The 23,826-nt window shown below is 46.0% G+C and overlaps 1 protein-coding gene across 3 annotated transcripts in view; it reads right to left on the reverse strand.

Annotated features, from left to right (window-relative positions):
* RNF145 (ring finger protein 145) overlaps positions 1-23,826 on the reverse strand; it is a 300,893-nt gene that overhangs the window by 185,174 nt on the left and 91,893 nt on the right. For all 3 annotated transcript variants that reach the window (XM_069199658.1, XM_069199659.1, XM_069199660.1), the window contains exon 7: positions 19,330-19,470. In XM_069199658.1, coding sequence (XP_069055759.1) covers positions 19,330-19,470 — 141 coding nt within the window. The remainder of the gene's footprint in view (positions 1-19,329; positions 19,471-23,826) is intronic.

Genomic DNA, 23,826 nt, shown 5'->3' on the forward strand with positions numbered 1-23,826 from the left:
GTTACCACACAAAGGCAGCCAATGCGTGTTATCAGTAAAAATTCTATGAAGGAGTACATAAGAGTTTGTGTTTAGAAATAATTTATCTTTAAATAAGCCCCAAATGGCTCTTACCTGGCAAACATCTTTGTTGCTCAGATTCACCTTTCCTGCAAGCTGGTCAGAAGCGCTGCTGGCTTTAAAGAAAAGTATTAAATGCCTTCCTTGCCAACCGGTTCCAAGGGGCGAACCAAGAACTGAGAATATTTTTTTTCCCAAGCTGGTGAAATTCATGTCAGAAAACAGAGTAATATATTTCTCAGCTCCTCAATTAACTCCTGAGAGAATGATGTATCTGAATGTTTTCTTCAATATCTGGAGAATGCAAAGTTATAGTGGCTTGCTGAGGGCTACGATGTTGTTCTGCAGTCTGGTGCTAGTGATAGCCAAGAGAGACATTGCTAGACACTGGGATGGAAGCAAATGTCCAACCCTTCTGGAATGCAAAACGAACATGGATATGTATCTAGTTGCGAAAAAAGTAACAAATGCAAACAGGGGCACACCCAGTAATGTAGGATAATATGGGGAAGATGGATGCATTACTTCTCTCTGGATATGTCAGATGAGATGGAGAACCAATCCCAGGTACTGTTGTAATAATTATTATGGCTCTACGGCGGGGTGTGACTTGTACACAGACTATTTGTTTTTCAATACTAATAGGTGGAAACTGGCTGGGAAATGTCTGGGTGGGGGGAGGTAGGGCAGTTGTTTCAGACCTGGTTACTGTTTAATCTGTTCCATTTTGACATGCTTGGTGATTACTCAAATATCATGTATTATGCTCGTCTTAACAATGAAAATAAATACCAATATTACCAAAAAAAGAATGCAAGTTGAAGGCTTATCAAAAAATATGCAGAGCCCTGAATATTCTACAGAGAGCAGGTAATGTTTATCTGGTGTGGTTGATATGAAATGAGCTGTAGACCTTTCCTTTCTTCTGTCACCAAAACTACTTTAATACAGCAAACATTTTGGTTGAGGAAGAGGCTCAAACCATTGCAATCTTCTATCATGTCCAGTGAACCAAGTGCTAAGGAGCCACATATAATTCAGACAACCCTAGATCCCAGTTCTCCATTGGAACTGGTGAAGCCTGTGGGTCCAGTAGATATCACCAATACTGTGGGTGAAACCAAGCAAGCATACTCCTGAGTGGCACCTTCATAGGTACTGTCCCACTTCAGCTCCTACCTCACAAAAAACATTTTAAGACTGTCAGAACAGTTGGGTCATTAACAAGTTTCACCCTGAATGGTGCCGCACTGGACACTGGTTACCAGAGCCTGTGGTGAAACCATGAACTTGACACTGAGAATCTGAACTTGTAACCTTCTATCTGTTTAGGGTGAACAGGTTTTTTTAAAACTGTATTTGCTGAAATGTAACTGCAGAGACTCAAACCCATTGTCAAGAGAGATTGAAAGAGGTTAAGGAAGAGGGTACACCACTGCAACGCCATTTTCTAATCTCCAAGAATAAACTTTATTTTTGCTGTCTGAACGGAGGGCACTGTATACAGAAAACAAATACTATTAAGCCACTGTTTGCAAGCATAAAAAACAAGTATAGCCACAGCACATTAGATACTTTCACAGTGGTGGCAACCACAGGACTGATCTCCTTACCCTTAGCATTAAAACCACCACACACTATTGGGTAGGACCAAACAAGGGGCCCAAAGTTTGGGAAAACCTCTGAGATCACAATTTAACAAGAGTCTAATCGAGATGCGGCTTCAGGCATTATGGTGCTAAGTCAAGTACCATATTTCTATTCTAGCCACCGTCCCTAGAAAAAGGCAGGAGTCTTCATTCACAGAGGCCCTTCCATGTAATTACTGCAACCTCAGGATATGTTTGATTGGTTTCTGTAGGTGCTACTTTATATCATAAAAGGAGTTCTCTCCATTTAGATGTTCTCCAGACGATGAATTTGTTTGTACAGTCTCCTATGACAGTGCTTCAAGACAACCCTCTTCAAGCACCACATAACTGTCCAACTAATCTTCTCAACATTCTCCTTCCTAGGACTACAAATCACCATATGTTCCGGGGTCCATCTTGCATTTCCATTCATCATAATGCACAACCAGATGTTTGTTGGCTCTTTGCTTGAACTTTCATGGGAAATAACAGCTGATGAAAAAAAATACAGGGCCGATTGATTGTGATGTTGCTTTTGTATGTGGCAAAAACATCTATCACAGTTTGAAAGGTCCACTGCCGTTTCTCTGCTCGGTGGACTTTGCCTTCTATGAGTAGGATTTTGACAATGTTGCTCGCGTTAAGCACGGCTGGGTGAGAGGGTTATCTTCCTGGTCATTCTCCGCGAGCCTTTTTTTATTTTATTTTATTTTTTATTTTTTAGGACTGGCATGTTCAAATTTCCAAAGGGAATAGACCTCTAGATGATGGGGATCTAAAACATTTCAGTCAACTTTCTCTTTTTCCTTTACTTCCTTGCCCTGTCTAATGAGTACTTGCAGCTCCACAGGCAGCTTAGTGTGCAAAACCGGTATCAACACACAAGCAACTAAAGTAGCCATGGATGAGACTCTTGGTGACACACTCAATGAATTGATTAAAGGACGGTTTTGTTGGGGTAGCCATCAAAGAGTGTGTCCATTTTTTTTTCATTGAGGAATAACTGGTTTGAGGAAGGTGTGCATCAATTATACATGGTTGTCAAATACCAGGTCGACAAACAGTTCTCTGGATTGAAGTAAGCCTAGGTGAAGGTGGAGAAATTAACTGTGGCAAGCTACATGATAGCTTGAATCAGTCCTTAGAAATTCAAACTATGTAACCAGAAAACTCCACCACATGCTTTTGTCCTTGTAACTGACTAGAAACTGACGATGGCAGAGGACCTGTCACTGATTCCTTATTGCTCAGACGCCATAAATCTCTTTTCCTGCCTTTCTGGCTTTTAGAGAAGAAGGTATGGCACATAGAACTGTTTGGACGCACAGGCTTCAGGTGAAGACAGTAAATGTGTTCTGTAGGAGGGTCAAGAACAGTTGAGGCACCACATCTGAAAAGTGACTTTTTGGTCTTGGCAGGTGTCTCAGTCGTGTTTCGCAATTCCTTGATGTTCTTCTGGAGCAGAATTTGAGCACCAAACTCCAGGATGGGCTACAGAACTCCAAATAGGTTTTGACACATCCCAAAAGGGAACACACTAAAAAAATGAGACTCCCATGTGCAGACTGGAGCCGTAGGCAACAGGTGAGATCCAAAACAGTTCTTCACATAGGTTCCCTGATCATTGAAAATATGTCAAAAATTTAATGGATGGCTTGCGGCTTTTTAGTTCAGAGCTAATTTTCCCAGATTCAGAACAAAACAATTAAGTTAATGACAGTTGAGGAAATAATACAGGGCAGACATAGGAGGCAGAAAGGGCAGACATATGAGTAAACATGGCCAAGCTAACACTACCATTTATTTAAAAAAAAATTAAAAAAAATAGGTCAATTCCAAAAATGTTTGATGGGAAATGATTCAACCTGTTAATCTAATTAAGGCTAATGTTTGAGAACCATGGTCCTGATTTATAATTTGGTGGTCAGAGTAAACTGTCAATGCAGCATAGTAAACTACTCTCTTGCTCTGACAAGTCCCCACCAGCCAAATTATGAAATGTCTGCAGGTCCAGCAGACATTTCAAGCACTGATAAACACCATCACAGCAGCTCCTGTCAATGCACTGCAAGTTTGACAGACTGCTCCGACAACATGACAAAGGCGCCCATCAAACTTACAATTTTTTTTAATTTTCATAAAGAAAATCCCAAAGCAGGATTTCCCTTTTGTGAGGGGAAAAACAAAAATCGCCCCCTCACAATGGGAAGAAAACAAGTTACTTACCTGTAACTACAGTCCAGTATTGGTATCTTTCATAAATTCACATGCTTGAATCATCCCCGTTGTCGAAGTGGGAGTCCCACGGTACATAAAATAGCAATAAATATTAAATAACATTTTTTTGCCATATGCTATAATGGAGCCAGCACTTGCTCACATAGCCTATCCATGTCCTTTTGTGTAAGGACCCAAACCTGCCTGCTGTCCAATCAGGCACCAGCACCCTCTAGAACCATCTCCAGAGAAGCTCCCTTCCTCAGATTTTCCAGCACCAGAGTGAAAAATTATAACCTGAGAGGAAATGCGAGCATCAAAGGGGAGGAGGGTGGGTCGCATGTGAATTTATGAAAGATACCAACACTGGATAACTGTAGTTACAGGTAAGTAACTTGTTTTCTTATCCAGTATTGGATCTTTCATAAATTCACATGCTTGAATCTGAATAGACAGCAGTATGGTTGATAAACATTGTATCCAGCGTGGATGGAGGGTGCAAGCATGAAAACCCTCTCTCTCCAATATAAATAATTAAGTCATACATTTCTGATCGCGAGCTTCGAAGGAATATATATATATACACACTTTTAGGTACATGCACATATATACTGAAATGAAATTCATGCTGTAAATGCCGATATAAATATATATAAATGTATAAATTTACACATATATGGAAAATGTCACTTACCCAGTGTACATCTGTTCGTGGCATTAGTCGCTGCAGATTCACATGCTGTGCACATCCCGCCATCTGGTGTTGGGCTCAGAGGGTTACAAGTTGTTTTTCTTCGAAGAAGTCTTTTCGAGTCACGAGACCGAGGGACTCCTCCCATTTCGACTCCATTGCGCATGGGCGTCGACTCCATCTTAGATTGTTTTCCTCGCAGAGGGTGAGGTAGGAGTTGTGTATGCTAGTAATAGTGCCCATGCAATGGAGTGAATACGTATGTACATAATGAAGTTTAAAGTAATATATTTACAAATTTACAAATGTTCAAGATCAACTTCTAAACGGCTACAGGCTCCCGGGGAGGCGGGTGGGCGCATGTGAATCTGCAGCGACTAATGCCACGAACAGATGTACACTGGGTAAGTGACATTTTCCGTTCGATGGCATGTGTAGCTGCAGATACACATGCTGTGCATAGACTAGTAAGCAGTTATCTCCCCAAAAGCGGTGGTTCAGCCTGTAGGAGTTGAAGTTGTTTGAAACAATGTTCGTAGTACTGCTTGACCTACTGTGGCTTGTTGTGAGGTTAACACATCTACACAGTAGTGCTTGGTAAATGTATGAGGCGTAGACCATGTTGCTGTCTTACATATTTCGTTCATTGGAATATTTCCTAGAAAGGCCATGGTAGCACCTTTCTTTCTGGTTGAGTGTGCCTTTGGTGTAATAGGCAGCTCTCTTTTAGCTTTAAGATAGCAGGTTTGAATGCACTTAACTATCCATCTAGCAATGCCTTGTTTTGAAATTGGATTTCCTGTATGAGGTTTTTGAAAGGCAATAAATAGTTGTTTTGTTTTTCTAATTAGTTTTGTTCTGTCAATGTAGTACATTAGTGCTCTTTTGATGTCTAATGTATGTAGTGCTCTTTCGGCTACCGAATCTGGCTGTGGGAAGAACACTGGTAATTCTACCGTTTGATTCAAGTGGAACGGTGATATTACTTTTGGTAAAAAGTTTTGATTTGTCCGTAGAACTACTTTATTTTTGTGTATTTGAATAAATGGTTCTTGTATGGTAAATGCTTGAATTTCACTTACTCTTCTTAGAGATGTGATGGCAATTAAAAATGCAACTTTCCACGTTAAGTATTGCATTTCACAAGAGTGCATGGGCTCAAAAGGTGGACCCATGAGTCGTGTTAAGACAATGTTGAGGTTCCATGAAGGCACTGGTGGTGTTCTTGGTGGTATAATTCTCTTTAGGCCTTCCATAAATGCTTTTATGACTGGTATCCTAAATAATGAAGTTGAGTGCGTAATTTGCAGGTAAGCTGAAATTGCAGTAAGATGTATTTTTATGGAAGAGAAAGCTAGTTTTGACGTCTGCAAATGTAGTAAGTATCCTACTATATCTTTTGCGGATGCGTGTAAGGGTTGAATTTGATTATTATGGCAGTAATAAACAAATCTTTTCCACTTATTTGCATAGCAGTGTCTAGTGGTAGGCCTCCTAGCTTGTCTTATGACCTCCATACATTCTTGTGTGAGGTGTAAGTGTCCGAATTCTAGGATTTCAGGAGCCAAATTGCTAGATTCAGCGATGCTGGATTTGGATGTCTGATTTGTTGTCTGTGTTGTGTTAACAGATCTGGTCTGTTTGGTAGTTTGACATGAGGTACTACTGAGAGGTCCAGTAGTGTTGTGTACCAAGGTTGTCTTGCCCATGTTGGTGCTATTAGTATGAGTTTGAGTTTGTTTTGACTCAACTTGTTTACTAGATATGGAAGGAGTGGGAGAGGGGGAAAAGCGTACGCAAATATCCCTGACTAGTTCATCCATAGCGCATTGCCCTGAGACTGATGTTGTGGGTACCTGGATGCAAAGTTTTGGCATTTTGAGTTTTCCTTTGTTGCAAATAGATCTATTTGTGGTGTTTCCCAAATTCGAAAGTAAGTGTTCAGTATTTGGGGGTGAATTTCCCATTCGTGGATCTGTTGGTGATCTCGAGAGAGATTGTCTGCTAACTGATTCTGAATTCCTGGAATAAATTGTGCTATTAGGCGAATGTGGTTGTGAATCGCCCAATGCCATATTTTCTGTGTCAGGAGACACAATTGTGTCGAGTGTGTCCCGCCCTGTTTGTTTAGGTAATACATTGTTGTCATGTTGTCTGTTTTGACAAGAATGTATTTGTGGGTTATTATGGGTTGAAATGCTTTCAGCGCTAGAAATACCGCTAACAGTTCTAGGTGATTTATGTGAAACTGTCTTTGCTGTATGTCCCATTGTACTTGGATGCTGTGCTGATTGAGGTGTGCTCCCCACCCTGTCATGGAAGCATCTGTCGTTATCACGTATTGTGGCACTGGGTCTTGGAAAGGCCGCCCTTGGTTTAAATTTATACTGTTCCACCATTGAAGCGAGATGGATGTTTGGCGGTCTATCAACACCAGATCTAGAAGCTGACCCTGTGCTTGTGACCATTGTGATGCTAGGCACTGTTGTAAGGGCCGCATGTGCAACCTTTCATTTGGGACAATGGCTATGCATGAAGACATCATGCCTAGTAGTTTCATTACTATTTTGACTTGTATCCTTTGTTTTGGATACATGGCTTGTATTACATTGTGAAATGTTTGAACTCTTTGTGGACTTGGAGTGGCAATCCCTTTTGCTGTGTTGATTGTTGCTCCTAAGTATTGCTGTGTTTGACACGGCAGAAGGTGTGATTTTGCATAGTTGATTGAGAAACCTAGTTTGTGTAGGATTTCTATGACATATTTTGTGTGTTGTGAACACCGTTTTTGCGTGTTGGTTTTGATTAACCAATCGTCCAGGTACACATGTATTTGCTGCCTTCTGATATGTGCAGCTACTACTGCCAGGCATTTTGTAAAAACTCTTGGTGCAGTTGTAATTCCGAATGGCAACACTTTGAATTGGTAATGTATCCCTTGGAATACAAACCTTAGGTACTTTCTGTGTGAAGGATGTATTGGTATATGGAAATATGCATCCTTTAAGTCTAGTGTTGTCATGTAGTCTTGTTGTTTGAGCAGTGGGATTACATCTTGTAAAGTAATCATGTGAAAGTGGTCTGATTTGATGTAGGTATTTAATGTTCTGAGATCTAGTATAGGTCTGAGTGTTTTGTCTTTTTTGGGTATCAGAAAGTACAGTGAGTAAACTCCTGTGTTTAATTGTTGTTTTGGTACTAATTCTATTGCTTCTTTTTGTAGCAATGCTTGAACTTCTAGTCCTAGAAGCTCAGTATGTCAAAACAACATATAGTGTGTTTTCGGTGGGACGTTTGGAGGGAATTTGAGAAATTCTATGCAATAACCATGCTGGATAATTGCTAAGACCCAAATGTCTGTTGTTATTTCCTCCCAATGTGTGTAAAACTTGGTTAGTCTCCCCCCCACAGGTGTTATGTGTTGGGGCCTTGTGACCTTGAAGTCACTGTTTGTTTGGAGGAGTTTTTGGGACTTTGGAATTTTCCCCTATTTTTTTGAAATTGTCCTCCTCTATATTGTCCCCGAAAACCTCCCCGCTGATACTGGCTCTGGTAAGTGGGCTTTGTTTGTAAGGTTGTGGCTTCTGTGGTCTGCCCTCGAAACCCCGTCTTTCGAAATGTGCCTCTGCTCTGCGGGGAGTAGAGTGCACCCATGGCTTTGGCCGTCTCAGTGTCTTTTTTAAGTTTTTCTATGGCAGTGTCCACCTCCGGCCCAAACAACTGCGGTCCGTTGAATGGCATATTTAGCACAGCTTGCTGTATCTCTGGTTTAAATCCTGATGTACGCAGCCATGCATGTCTCCTTATTGTTACTGCTGTGTTGACAGTCCTAGCAGCTGTGTCTGCAGCATCCATTGCTGACCGTATCTGATTATTAGAGATACTCTGTCCCTCTTCTACCACTTGCTGTGCTCTTTTTTGGAATTCTTTTGGTAAATGTTCAATAAAGTGTTGCATCTCATCCGAATGGGCCCTATCATATCTGGCTAACAAAGCTTGGGAATTTGCAATGCGCCACTGGTTTGCTGCCTGTGCCGCCACGATTTTGCCTGCTGCATCGAATTTTCTACTTTCTTTATCTGGAGGCGGTGCATCTCCAGAAGAATGTGAGTTGGCTCTTTTGCGCGCTGCTCCCACTACAACAGAATCGGGTGTTAGCTGTTGTGTGATGTAGACTGGGTCTGTTGGTGGCGCTTTATATTTTTTATCTACTCTTGGAATAATGGCCCTCCCCTTCACAGGTTCTTCAAACACTTGTTTGGAGTGTTTAAGCATTCCGGGTAACATCGGAAGACTTTGATATTGACTGTGTGTAGACGACAGTGTATTAAAAAGAAAGTCGTCTTCAATGGGTTCTGAATGAAGGCTGACATTGTGAAATGCTGCAGCTCTTGATACCACTTGAGCGTAGCCTGTACTATCCTCTGGTGGCGATGGTCTTGCTGGATAGCATTCAGGGCTATTATCTGACACTGGTGTGTCATAAAGGTCCCATGCATCAGGGTCATCTTGACTCATTCCCTATGAGTTGGTGATTGCATCATTGGTGGAGTGGCTACAGGTGATGGTGGTGGAGAGTGATGTGGGGATGGTGGTGGTATTACTTGTTTAGCCACCTTTGCGTGTGGCTGTTTGTCCTTGTCTTGGAAGGCAAGTTTACGTTTCATCTTGATCGGAGGAAGAGTGCTGATCTTCCCCGTATCTTTTTGTGTGATCTGGCTCTATTATCTCTAATTCTTGTTGAAATCGGTGTGTCTTCATTTGTGAGGACAGTCCTTGTTCCTCTGAATAGGAACTACTTTTCGGTTCCGAGGCCGGATGTTTCGGTACCGAAACCTTTTTTATTTTCGGCGTCGTGCCTTCTCGATGCCGAGCCATTTCGGTGCCGCTGTCTCGATGCCGAGTCTTCTCGGACCCGCTATCTGGGACCCAAGAGTGCTGTGTGCTGGTATCTCGATCGGAGTCGGATGACTTCGACACCAGCTCGCCCTTTTTCGGTGCCGATGGACGGTCACCTATTTTTCGGGTTAAGCCATGGCCTGTTGGCGGTGGCGTCCCCTGGGCTTTAGCGGTCTTCTCGTGAGTTTTCTGCTCCGACGTCTTACTCACGGTTTTCGGCGTTTCTTCGGGATCGACCTCCTCCGAGTCAGATTCCTGGGTGGAGAATGTTTCTTCCTCCTCTTCGAAACGCCCTTGTCCTGTCGGCGCCGACGCCATCTGTAGTCTTCTGGCTCTTCGGTCCCTGAGTGTCTTCCTGGACCGAACCGCTCGATAAGCCTCACAAGTATCCTCCTTCTGTTCTGTTACAGACCAGGTGTTGATCTGTATATGGATACTTGTTATGGCATTTTGGACAGAAGCGGAATGGGGTCTGTTCCATCAGCCTTGAAGAGACGTGGCCGGGCCAAGCAGGCCCCGATGGGGATCGAAAAAAACCCGGAAGGCCACCGGAGCTCTTCTTAATTCGGTGTCGATCTGTTGTAACTAACCCGATACCGAACGCAAACAATACCGACGATTTTTCCGAGATTCTAACTAACTTTCCGACCCGAAACCCGGAGCGAAAAGGAACACGTCGGAACCCGATGGCGGAAAAAAAACAATCTAAGATTGAGTCGACGCCCATGCGCAATGGAGTCGAAATGGGAGGAGTCCCTCGGTCTCGTGACCCGAAAAGACTTCTTCGAAGAAAAACAACTTGTAACACTCCGAGCCCAACACCAGATGGCGGGATGTGCACAGCATGTGTATCTGCAGCTACACATGCCATCGAACATATATATATATATATATATATATATATATATATATATATAAATATATATATATATATACATATACACATACACACATAAATACATACATACATGTAGGAAGTTGGCTCTGTATGTGCTATTTCAAAGTAAGGAATAGCATGCACAGAGTCCAAGGGTTCCCCTTAGAGGTAAGATAGTGGCAAAAAGAGATAATACTAATGCTCTATTTTGTGGTAGTGTGGTCGAGCAGTAGGCTTATCCAAGGAGTAGTGTTAAGCATTTGTTGTACATACACACAGGCAATAAATGAGGAACACACACACTCCGAGACAAATCCAGCCAATAGGTTTTGTTATAGAAAAATATATTTTCTTAGTTTATTTTAAGAACCACAGGTTCAAATTCTACATGTAATATCTCATTTGAAAGGTATTGCAGGTAAGTACTTTAGGAACTTTGAATAATTACAGTAGCATATATACTTGTCTCAGAAAACAGAAATAGCTGTTTTAAAAGTGGACACTTAGTGCAATTTTCACAGTTCCTGGGGGAGGTAAAGTATTGTTAGATTTTGCAGGTAAGTAACCCACCTACAGGGTTCAGTTCTGGGTCCAAGGTAGCCCACCGTTGGGGGTTCAGAGCAACCCCAAAGTCACCACACCAGCAGCTCAGGGCCGGTCAGGTGCAGAGGTCAAAGAGGTGCCCAAAACACATAGGCTTCAATGGAGAGAAGGGGGTGCCCCGGTTCCAGTCTGCCAGCAGGTAAGTACCCGCGTCTTCGGAGGGCAGACCAGGGGGGTTTTGTAGGGCACCGGGGGGGACACAAGTCCACACAGAAAGTACACCCTCAGCAGCGCGGGGGCGGCCGGGTGCAGTGTGCAAACAAGCGTCGGGTTTCCAATGGGAGTCAAAGGGAGACCAAGGGGTCTCTTCAGAGGTGCAGGCAGGCAAGGGGGGGCTCCTCGGGGTAGCCACCACCTAGGCAAGGGAGAGGGCCTCCTGGGGGTCACTCCTGCACTGAAGTTCCGTTCCTTCAGGTGCTGGGGGCTGCGGGTGCAGGGTCTTTTCCAGCCGTCGGGATTTTTAGAGTCAGGCAGTCGAGGTCAGGGGGAGCCTCGGGATTCCCTCTGCAGGCGTCGCTGTGGGGGCTCAGGGGGGACAACTTTGGTTACTCACGGTCTCGGAGTCGCCGGAGGGTCCTCCCTGAGGTGTTGGTTCTCCACCAGTCGAGTCGGGGTCGCCGGGTGCAGTGTTGCAAGTCTCACGCTTCTTGCGGGGATTTGCAGGGGTCTTTAAATCTGCTCCTCTGTAACAAAGTTGCAGTCTTATTGGAGCAGTGCCGCTGTCCTCAGGAGTTTCTTGTCTTTCTTGAAGCAGGGCAGTCCTCTGAGGATTCCGAGGTCGCTGGTCCTGGGGAAAGCGTCGCTGGAGCAGGTTTCTTTAGAAGGCAGGAGACAGGCCGGTAGGTCTGGGGCCAAAGCAGTTGGTGTCTTCTTTTCTTCTTCTTCTGCAGGGGTCTTTCAGCTCAGCAGTCCTCTTCTTCTTGTAAGTTGCAGGAATCTAAATATTTAGGTTCAGGGAAGCCCTTAAATACTAAATTTAAGGGCGTGTTTAGGTCTGGGGGGTTAGTAGCCAATGGCTACTAGCCCCGAGGGTGGGTACACCCTCTTTGTGCCTCCTCCCAAGGGGAGGGGGTCACAATCCTATCCCTATTGGGGGAATCCTCCATCTGCAAGATGGAGGATTTCTAGAAGTTAGAGTCACTTCAGCTCAGGACACCTTAGGGGCTGTCCTGACTGGCCAGTGATTCCTCCTAGTTATTCCCATTATTTCCTCCGGCCTTGCCGCCAAAAGTGGGGCCGTGGCCGGAGGGGGCCGGGTCAACTCCACTAGCTGGAGTGCCCTGTGGTGCTGGAACAAAGGGGGTGAGCCTTTGAGGCTCACCACCAGGTGTTACTGCTCCTGCCTGGGGGAGGTGTTAGCATCTCCACCCAGTGCAGGCTTTGTTACTGGCCTCAGAGTGACAAAGGCACTCTCCCCATGGGGCCAGCAACATGTCTCGGTTGTGGCAGGCTGCTAGAACCAGTCAGCCTACCCAGATAGTCGGTTAAGGTTTCATTTCAGGGGGCACCTCTAAGGTGCCCTCTGGGGTGTATTTCACAATAAAATGTACACTGGCATCAGTGTGCATTTATTGTGCTGAGAAGTTTGATACCAAACTTCCCAGTTTTCAGTGTAGCCATTATGGTGCTGCGGAGTACGTGTTTGACAAACTCCCAGACCATATACTCTTATGGCTACCCTGCACTTACAATGTCTAAGGTTTTGCTTAGACACTGTAGGGGCACAGTGCTCATGCACTGGTGCCCTCACCTATGGTATAGTGCACCCTGCCTTAGGGCTGTAAGGCCTGCTAGAGGGGTGACTTATCTATACTGCATAGGCAGTGTGAGGTTGGCATGGCACCCTGAGGGGAGTGCCATGTCGACTTACTAATTTTGTTCTCACCAACACACACAAGCTGGCAAGCATTGTGTCTGTGCTGAGTGAGGGGTCTCCAGGGTGGCATAAGACATGCTGCAGCCCTTAGAGACCTTCCCTGGCATCAGGGCCCTTGGTACCAGGGGTACCAGTTACAAGGGACTTACCTGGATGCCAGGGTGTGCCAATTGTGGATACAAAAGTACAGGTTAGGGAAAGAACACTGGTGCTGGGGCCTGGTTAGCAGGCCTCAGCACACTTTCAATTCAAAACATAGCATCAGCAAAGGCAAAAAGTCAGGGGGTAACCATGCCAAGGAGGCATTTCCTTACAATACACATTACCCATTCATATGGAAGCATAATAGAAAAAACATGGTTATTTGCATTTCAAACCATTTGTCTATAACTAAGGAAAGGTCTCACCTTAATGAAAGAGATGGCGTAGCACAGCTTGTCCTACTAGAGAGTCTGTTCTTTGTGATGACTCCAAACAGTAGTGCTGCGTAAAGGAGTGTGTAGTTTTCCATGTCGCAGCCTGGCAAATTTTATCAAGGGCAATACCTTGAAACAAAGCAGCCGATGTGGAGACTGCTCTTGTGGAGTGGGCTCTCGGGCGCTTAGTCAAGGGTTTTCCATCCTTGGTGTGACAAAATTGGATTGTCGAAGAAATCCATCGGGCTATAGTAGCCTTGGTTACTCCTGTTCCCTGTCGTCCCAGAGAATAAGATACTAGGAGTTGGTCTGATTTTCTGATGTGTTTGGTACTTTGCAGATAAAATTTTAGGCATCGTTTGATGTCCAAAGAGTGGAGAGTTATCTCTGCTATCGTAGTAGGGTTTGGAAAAAAGGTTCGTAGAATAACAGGTTAATTGAGGTGGAACGAAGATGGAACCTTGGGAATATATTTGGGATTGGTTCGGAGCATAACAAAGTCTTCAGAGAAAACTAAAAAGGGTTCTTTAGTAGTGAACGCCTGTATATCACTGACTCTCCAGGTAGAGGTGAGAGCGAGCAAGGTTGTCACTTTCCAGGTGATGTACTTGAGCTCCGCCCTATGAATGGGCTCAAAAGGAGCTTTCATGAGTTGGGAGAGGACGATATTAAGATGCCACTCTGGCGGAGGTAAGCGTACCGGAGAAAAGGTGCGGAACAGCCCTTTCATAAACTGTTTGATGACTCTGGATGAGCCGACAGATGGCGTGTCAGCTGATCGTCTGTAAGAGGCTATAGCTGCTAGGTGAATCTTGACCGATGCGTGGGAAAGACCAGCTTTGGAGAGGGAGAGCAGGTAAGAAAGAATTTGCTCAGGATTAATCTGAAATGGGTGAAAATTATTCTGAGAGCACCAAACACAGAATCTCTTCCATTTGAGTTTGTAGGTCTTGTTCGTGCTCTCTGCTCGTGCCTTAGATAATATAAGTCTACATTCTTGATCAATGTTCATATCTTGGAACTCTCTGTACTCAGGAGCCAAGCATGCAAGTGTAGTGAAGTTGGGTCGGGATGTAAGATGAGACCCTGATTCTTCATTAGAAGATTGTGGTTGCAAGGGAGGCGGACTGGATTGGCTACTGACAGGAGTAGGAGCTCTGTGTACCAGTACTGCCTCGGCCACTTGGGGGCTATGAGAATGATCCTGCAGCATTCGGTCTTCATTTTCCTGAGGAGCCTGGGAATCAGTGGAATGGGGGGAAAAGCGTATGCAAAGGTCCCGGACCATCGTATCAAAAGAGCATTTCCCATGACCCCCGGAGTGGGTATCGACTGGCGTAGAACTGGCATTTGGCGTTCAGATTGGTGGCGAACAAATCTAGGATCGGCCGACCCCATCGTTGGAAGATGTCCTCGAGTATGGTCTGGTTGAGTTCCCACTCGTGACAGTTGTCGTCCGTCCTGCTGAGAGAGTCGGCTAGAGCATTGTTGACGCCAGCCAGGTGCTCCGCCCTGAGGTGGACATTGTTCAGTGTGAGCCAGTTCCAGAGAGACTTAGCTTCTCTTGAGAGGGAGAGGGATCTTGTTCCTCCCTGCTTGTTGATGTAGAACATGCTTGTTGTGTTGTCTGTTCTGACTAACACTGATGATCCTGCGATGCGTGGCAGAAAAGCTTTGAGCGTGAGATGAATCGCCTTGAGCTCTAACAGGTTTATGTGCATCTCTTTTTGGAGCTTGGACCATCTGCCTTGAATGCGCATGTCCTGTAAGTGGCCTCCCCATCCTTCCAAGGAGGCGTCCGTGGTGATGACGAAATCTGTTATTGGTGCCAGAAAAGTTAGACTGTGGGAGAGGTGGTTGATGTGAGACCACCATTCTAACGCCTGGCGAATCTTTGGTGTGATAGTTATTAAGTCGTCGAAGGATCCTTGCGACTGGGTCCACTGAAGTTGCAGTTCTTCTTGCAGCGGCCTCATTTTGAGTCTTGCTAGTCGTACTAGGACTATGGCTGAGGAAATCATGCCCAGAAGCGATTTGAATAGTCGTACTGAAACGAACTTTCTTGCGGAGATTGTGACAGCCAATTGGGTCAGCTTCTGCTGTCTTGCTAGGGTAAGATATGCCTTGTTTTGGATAGTATCTAATTCTGCTCCCAGGAAAATTATTCTGCGTGCGGGAAACACGACTGACTTCTGTAGGTTCACTGTTAAACCCAAACCGTTGAATAGTTTTAGGCAGGCGTTTGTCGCTTTGGAAGCTAGTAGAGATGACGGAGCTTTTATTAGCCAGTCGTCCAGGTATGGGAACACCTGGAAACCCTTGCTTCTGAGGGAGGCTGCGACTGGGGCAAGGCATTTCGTGAAGATTCTTGGAGCTGATCTGAGGCCAAATGGAAGGACTCTGAACTGATAATGGGCACCGGCTACTGTAAAAACGGAGATATTTGCGATGCTTTTGATGTATTGGAATGTGGAAGTAGGCGTCCTGGAGATCTAGAGTTGTCATAAAATCTCCAGGATTCAGGAGGTGCAAGATATCGGACAGTGTGATCATCCAGAAGAATTGTTTCCGAAGGAACTTGTTGAGTTTCCTGAGGTCTAGTATAGGACGCAACTCTCCTGACTTCTTCCTTAGAATCCGAGACCACGTTGTTGCAGAGGAACTGCTTCTATAGCCCCTTTGGCAAGAAGGCTGAATACTTCCGCTTGAAGCAGACGAAGATGGAGACCTGCTTGATGTTGGTGGGTGAGGCGGTGGCTTTTGTGTGAATTCCATGGTATGACCTCTTGTCACTATATCGAGCACCCATCTGTCTGATGTTATCTTCTTCCACTCTTGGATGAAGTTGGAAATGTTTGCTCCTATTTGCTGATGTCGTGGGCATTGGGGGGAGCATAGCCGGTGCCTGTAGAAGATCATTGTTTTCTGGGTTGATCTCTGGATTGCGAACCCTGCCTTCGTTTACCTCCTTGTCTGGTATAGGAGGCAGTCGATGATTGCCTGTACTGCTGGTGGTATGAAGGCCTGTACTGGGATTGCTGGTATTGTCTATGGAAGGAACCTCGAAATGAGGTGAAACCTCTTCCTCTAGCCCCTCGAAAGGGCTGTTTCCGGTATTGCAGGGTACCCAGGGACTTGGCGGTGTCCGTGTTCGTCTTGATGGCTTGAAGTGCGTCATCCACATGTTTGCCAAATAGAGATTCGCCATCGTAAGGCATGTCTAGGATTCAGGACTGCACTTCTGGTCTAAAAGATGTGGCCTTGAGCCAACCTTGCCGTCGTAAGACCGCGGCACCCGCTAGTTGGCGGAAACCAGTAGAGGCTATGTCAAGAGCGCAGTCGATAATTTCTTCCGACGTACGCTCACCTTCCTGTAGGATCTTTCATGCCTCTGCTTGTTTATTTTCAGGGAAAATGTCCTGGAAAGGTTGCATGTCGGACCACATTTGGCGGTCATATCGGCCTTGAATCGCTAAAGAATTTGCTGCCCTGACGGTGATTGCAGACATGGAGGAGAATCTCTTGCCTATATTGTCCAGTCTGCGACCTTCCTTGTCTGGAGGAGTAGAGATAGGCGTCAATGGATTTTTGGAGCGCCTTTGAGCAGCCTGTGAGTTCACGGAGTCAGGCTTTGGATGGCCAGTAAGGCATGCCGGAGAATCTTGAGTTGCCTTGTATTTCTTATCCAGTTTTTGTGGAACTGGAGAAACCGTAGCCGGGTTTTTCATAATCTTTGTGCCCTCGCTCCATATAAATGCAATAATCGCAATGGACCGTACTGACTTCCGTGATTGCTCCTTGAAATCATGTAGGAAACATTCCGACTGGGAGACAGATGTTGGCAGGTGAAAACGTACCGCGGCTCTGTCCATAAGATTATAGAAACCACCTATGTCCTCGGGCGGAGAATCAGAGGGGCGAGGAGCTGGTGGAGAAGGAGTGGGGGCCAAGTAATCATCCCATTCCTCGGTAGGATGTTGCGGAGTAGAAATTTCTCCTTCTTCCTGTTCCTCTTCCCCTGAAGTGGAACCTTCATCTCTGGGGGGTGCAGCTAACACCGAGTGGGATGTCAATCTTGGAGTAGCTGGAGGAGGAGGAGGATTAACTGGTATTACCGGAGAGACTGGCGCTGGTGGTTGATCTTCCGCTGCCAGTGGGAACCTTCTCCTATAATCCTGAAGCATGGATTGTAAATCCTGGATTAAGGAGGAAGGCATTTGTACAGTATCTCTGTGTTGAGGCTCTCGTGTTTTGTAATACTGTTCCTGATGAGAGTAGTATGGTTGATATTGTTCATACTCATCCTCTTCATCCTCATCTTGGTACTTGACATGGAGCTGCGAGGGGCTATGTGCATCTCCGAAAGGACCTTCGTCAGATTCCTCCCAGTCATGAAGATGACTGGGTACTAAAGCAGACACCTTGTTTGGAGATGTGTCAGATGGATAAATGTTCGGTGCAGGTAGAGATCTGATCCTGACCATGGCTCGGAGATCTGGAGACCTGGAAGAGGCAGGAGTGGCCTCAATTTGTCTACTAGGCACCAGTGCTGACGATGGCGTGAAAGTTGATGCAGCCGTAGATGGTGCAGATTTTTCCGTCGACGGTGGTTTCGCCGACGATGGTGTCGACGGTAGCTTCTTTGTCGATGGCGAAAACGCCGATGACAATGGCGTCGCTGACGTTATAGTCGACGGGGCAGTCGTCGACGGTGTTGCAACCGACGATGTTTTTGCTATACTCGTCGACGGACTTTTGAGAGAGGGGATAGGATGCCTTACCGTCGATGTTAAGGTCGTCGACGCTGACAACAGTCTCGTTGACGATGTAGTGGAGACAGTAGTTGTTGGTAACGTAGTCGTCGTCACGGTCGTCGACGGTGTTGTCGTCGATCTAATTTTTAGAGTCATTTTTCCAGAAGTGGAAGGCTCTGAGGAAGGAGATAGACGGTAGGACTCCTTCTTTTGAAGAGGAGAGGAAGGCTCAGAGGAGACTGAAGTCTGTAAGCCCTTCCCATGATGTGATTTCTGCCTCTTCCTGGATTTTTCTGTGTGGCCTAGGTCCTCAGATCTGGACCTTTTGTGTGGCCTCTCTGACCCACTCTCCTCACCTGAAGTACAGGATTTGGCCTGTAACCATGTCAGGAGCCTGCCCTCACGGTCTCTGAGGGTCTTTGTGGAGAAGGTGCGACATATTTTGAAGTCCTTAACCTGGTGTTGTGGGTAGAGACAGTCTTTATGTGGGTCATCCACATGGAGCCTTTTCTTTCTACAGGTCTTACAAGGGCGGAAAAGGCCTTTCCTAGAAGAATCCAACATATTTTCAACTCTTTTGAGAGGAAAAAATTCTGAAGTAGAAGAAAAACTGAGCAGAGCTCAGGGAGACTCCCTTCACACGACGTGCGGTAGAAAATCTGAGGAAGGGAGCTTCTCTGGAGAAGGTTCTAGAGGGTGCTGGTGCCTGATTGGACAGCAAGCAGGTTTGGGTCCTTTCACAAAAGGACATTGTTAGGCTATGTGAGCAAGTGCTGGCTCCATTATAGCCTATGGCAAAAAAACATTATTTATTATTTATTGCTATTTTATGTACCGTGGGACTCCCACTTCGACGACGGGGATGATTCAAGCATGTGAATTTATGAAAGATCCAATACTGGATAATTTCAGTGCTCCTTAACGCCAAGTTTCTCCTGGCGGTGACAGTCATTAAAAAACTGCTCTATGTCCGCTCATCTAAATTAGGTGGGTGGACGTATGGCTAAACCTCAGACTGCCCTTACTCTTCGGAGAAGCAGGACCACGGAGGAGATGGAGTAGTCTCCACCAACATCACACTATAGTCTGCCGCATTTAAACTTGGTAGGTGGACCATAATCTTTGCAGGGAGGGAAAGCCATTGCTACGGAGTTCCCTCTCCACCAAGATACAAATCAGCCCCATGTAGTGAAAAAAAATCATTCTAAACACAGAGGAAAAGAAGATAGTGCTGAGTCACAAACCATATAAACGGAGTCTAGTTCAAAACCCAGAAACTGACAATCAAGATTGGAAAGCACTCACCGGTTCATGGCAGGGTCATTGATGAAGGCTCTGTATCCCTGTAGGTAAAACTTGCACAGAGTTAAAACACCAAGAGCCACAAAGGAGACCGTGAAGACCAAACCCAGCAAGGAGTATGGAGTGCTGCAGCATTCTGCAATGCTGAAAAGGACAGAAACAAAGGTCACAGGGCAGAAGGTTCAGGGACGTCAACAGTATAGAGACGCAATCAACATATACATGTATGTTAAAGGGAGCTTCATGCCACTCTACTCTGGTTGATAAGGGGAATCCCGCCATACATGTACCTATGAGACCTGTAGTGTCACTATAGCCTTCTCAAAAGAGACTCCGGCTTTGCTGTAAACTAATATATATATCAAAACTGCTTGAGAAAAAAAACACACTGGACACTAATACTGTAAACAGTTCTCATGAACAACCATTAAAACCTAAGAAGGGGAGAGGTCTGTGAAGCCAAGATCCTCTGCATAAACAAACCTGTGGGCACATTAACCGCTTGTATGCCTTGGACGAGATGATCTCGTCCAAGGCTACAGTTCCCCTGTGCTTGGGTGAGCTAGCGCCCCCGTGTACCCCCCTCCCCCCCAAGGCGGGGATGGAAGGGGAAGACCTTGCCCTTCCACCCCCACCCCCTGTCCCCCCCCCCCCTCCACGGCAATCCGAGGACGTCAGCGCGCTGACGTCATCTAGTGTTGCCGGGCGCGCTGGAAGCCATTTTCAGCAGATCTGCCCCCGGGGGGGGGGCGAAAACCACTAGACACCAGGGATTTTTTTTTTTTGTAAAGCTTTTTTTAGGGACGACCCCTTGGGCTAGGGGCCCCCCACTGGGGGGCTATTTTTTTAGTATTTCGCCCCCTCTCCCCCCCCCCCCCCCCCCCCCCCGGGGGCAGATCTGCCCATTTTTCAGGGGGGGGGGGCGGCGGCGAAAACCACTAGACACCAGGGATGTTATTTTTTGTGTGTATATTGGGGGCGACCCCTTGGGCAAGGGTCGCCCACCCCCCCCCCCCCCACCCCCCGGGGGCAATTTTGTTTTGTATTTCGGGGCAGATTGCCAATTTTTGGGCTGATCTGCCGCTTGGGGGGGGGGGGGGGGGCAAAATCCACTAGGCACCAGGGATTTCGTTTTTATTGTTTATTTTGGGGGCAACCCCTTGGGAAAGGGTCGCTCCCCTGGGGAGCTATTTTTCTGTTTCGGCCCCCCCGATGGCATACCAGCCATTTTTTGGACAATCTGGCCCCCGGGGGGTTGGAAGCACACTAGGCGCCAGGGATTTTGTGGTGTGTGTTTGGGGGCACCCCTTGGGCAACGGTCGCCCACCTAAGGGGGGGAAAATTCGTATTGGTCATCTCTGCCCCTAATTTTGTAGGCCCATCTGCCCCCAAGGAGGACAGAAACCACCAATACGGCAGGGATTTTTTTGTTTTGTTTTGTGTTGTGCTGGGGGTGCCCCCTTTGGGAAGGGTCGCCCCCTAAAAGGGGGCACAGAGGTGTTGCCCATTTTTGCCCCCCTTGGGGGCAGATTGTACAATTTTTTTACGCCCATCTACCCCCGAGGGGGGGCAGGATCCACTTAGGTACCAGGGACAACTTCTAAGTTCTTGGTGGTTTCTTGGTGGTGGGGTGTTTGTCAACTGGCAAAGTATTTGTATTTGTGATTATAACAATTTATTTCTTCTTTTTCTTCTAGTTCAACGCTTTTGCTTCCTTTGCTGTGGATCTTTGCGGTTTTGGCAGTAGTTGTCCTGCGGTTTGCATAGTTGCATGTTTTAGGTAAGTGAAAGCAATTTACTCCAAAGGAGTATTGTTGACATGCATGAATGACATGTTTGTAGGTGGTGTACTAAATGCAGTATTGTGTGTTTGACATTGTCCTTAGATTTGAGCACAGTGGTGTTTGTGTTGTTATATGTCTAATTAGCTTTTTTCTTTTTAGTGGGATATCATTGGTGATTGCTGTGTCTGTGCAGAGTAGTTGCTTGGTGAGTAGCTATTTCAGGCAACTGAGTGGTATCGTTTTTTGTAGTACATAACTCTTTGTGATAAAGCTACACTTTGTTTATTACTTATTTTAGTGCTAGTTGTTGTTGGCAATCCATTTGTTGTTAGGATCATGGCTAGCCGCAAAGTGACCGCTCAGCAGGTTGTTCGCATGCTCTTTGAGTCGTCTTCAGACCATGATTACGACACTGACTCTGCATCTGAGGCAGAGGAGGAAGCAGGAGATTCTGGACGTGAGTTTTCTGTCCGAGAGTATTCTTCTGATGAGGAAGCTACTCTCAGTGCAGATGAAGGGCCTGTGTTAGAGGAGGACATTGATGTGCCAAGAGTGCAGCAGCCTGGGGCTGAAGGGTTTCCCATTGGAAGACCTGACACCTGGATTGCCCCAAACATGGAGCAGCCACAGTTACCTGCATTTACTGGTCTCCCAGGGTGTAGCGTTAATACGGAAAACTTTCTGCCTGTCCATTTCTTTCACTTGTTTATGGACAATGTATTTTTGGAAGAGATTGTGGAGCAGACAAATGTGTATGCAGAGCAATACTTGCGGGACAACGCTGCCAGACTTAAGCCTCAGTCTAGAGCTACTCATTGGGTTCCCACATATCTGGAAGAGATGAAAAGGTTTTTAGGTTTGTCTTTTTTGATGGGGTTGATCAGGAAGCCGTCACTGGCTTCTTATTGGTCTACTAGTCCCTTGATGGCAACTGCGATATTTCCTGCAACTATGACACGTAATCGGTATTTGCTTCTTCTTCGTATGCTGCATTTTGTAGACAATGCTTTAGCCTTGCCACGAGATCACCCTGATTGTGACCGCCTTTTTAAGATTAGGCCTGTCCTAAGATAAGTGTGGACGAGTCTTTGGTCCTTTTTGGTCCTTTTCAAGGGGCGTTTAGTTTTTAAGCAGTACATTCCTAGTAAGAGGGCACGGTATGGGATTAAATTGTATCTGCTGTCAGAAAGCAGTACAGGATATGTGTATAATTTCCGGGTCTACACTGGTAGGGATTCCAGTATTGACCCTCCTGGTTGTCCGGCCACTTTTGGAGTTAGCGAAAAAACTGTGTGGGAACTTGCTAGACGGCTATTTAACAAAGGTCACCATTTGTACGTAGATAATTTCTACGCTGGAGCGCAGTTGTTCAAAGAGTTGTTTAGGGTGGACACTGTTGCTTGTGGCACAATCCGTTCTAACCGGAAAGGCTATCCATGGGAGGTTGTCTGTAAAAAACTTGAGAGAGGACAGTGCAGTGCCTTGCGGAATAATGACCTGCTAGCTCTGAAATTTTCAGACAGGAGGGATGTGTACATGCTATCGACCATCCATGATGAGAGTACTTCCCCTGTGGCTGTTTGGGGTCAGGTTGCGGAAGTGCGCAAACCTGCGTGCATTTTGGACTACAATAGGCACATGGGTGGTGTTGATAGAGTAGATCAGAGGTTGGAACCTTGCACTGCTCTTCGTAAGACTTGTGTGGTATAAAAAGTTGGCCCTACATTTATTTCATTTGGCAACTTTTAATGCCTTTATTGTATACAAGGATTGTTCACCTGAGTCAAGGATGACATTTGTTAAATTTCAGGAGTCGGTGATAGAAACCCTTATTGTGGTGGAACCGGCAAGAGTTCCTAGAGTAGAAGTGGTGGAGGATGTGGCTAGATTGAAAGATCGGCACTTTCCAGATCACATTCCTCCCACTCCCAAAAAAGACATGCCCACAAAGAAATGTAGAGTATGTGCCCGGAGATCAATCCGGAGGGAGAGACGGATGTACTGCCCCGAATGCCCTTCAAAGCCTGGGCTGTGTGTGCCCAGCTGTTTTAGAAGTTATCACACTTGGCTGGCGGTGTGCGTGGGGTGGCGCTTGGCTGGCGGTGCCAGCCAAACGGCAGTCCACGCTCCCATCAGCTGGTGTGATTCTTGTATCAGGCATGTGGGCGTATGTAAGTGATGGGCCCTTGAGTGGCGCGGTCTGTCGATGTGAGTGTTGTAATGTGCTGGGCCCGTGGCTGGCGGTGTGAATGGTCTTGTGCGTGTCATGTATGAAAGGTGTGTGAATGGACTGTAAAGCGGTTGGTGCCTTGTCGCGGCTTTATTCACTTTTTTGCCTTTCAGTTATTAGCAGTGCATTTCATTTTTGTGAAATCTCTTGTTAATAAAATTTGATCCACTGAACCATCACTCACCCTCGTGCCAAATCCAACCAGTATGTGTGCTAAAAAATGACAAAACCTGCTCCGCTGTAATCAGGCGTCGCAGCACACCTGTGACACGCTAGGTGCCTCGGGTGGGACCCCGATGATGAAGCAGCCACCAACTTGGTTGGTGGGTGAGGGGTCTTCTTCACATAACCTAGGTGTGTTTCTTTTCACAATTTTAGTGTTTGGCACATCACGGACGTATGTGCACACATCAAAATGATATATTGCAAAAATACCTGTGTTTGGGGGGAGGGCCCACCTATGTTTTTGGTCCTGGGTGCAGCCTT

Source organism: Pleurodeles waltl, chromosome 7 (genome assembly GCF_031143425.1).
Source record: "Pleurodeles waltl isolate 20211129_DDA chromosome 7, aPleWal1.hap1.20221129, whole genome shotgun sequence".
Classification (NCBI taxonomy): Eukaryota; Metazoa; Chordata; class Amphibia; order Caudata; family Salamandridae; genus Pleurodeles; species Pleurodeles waltl.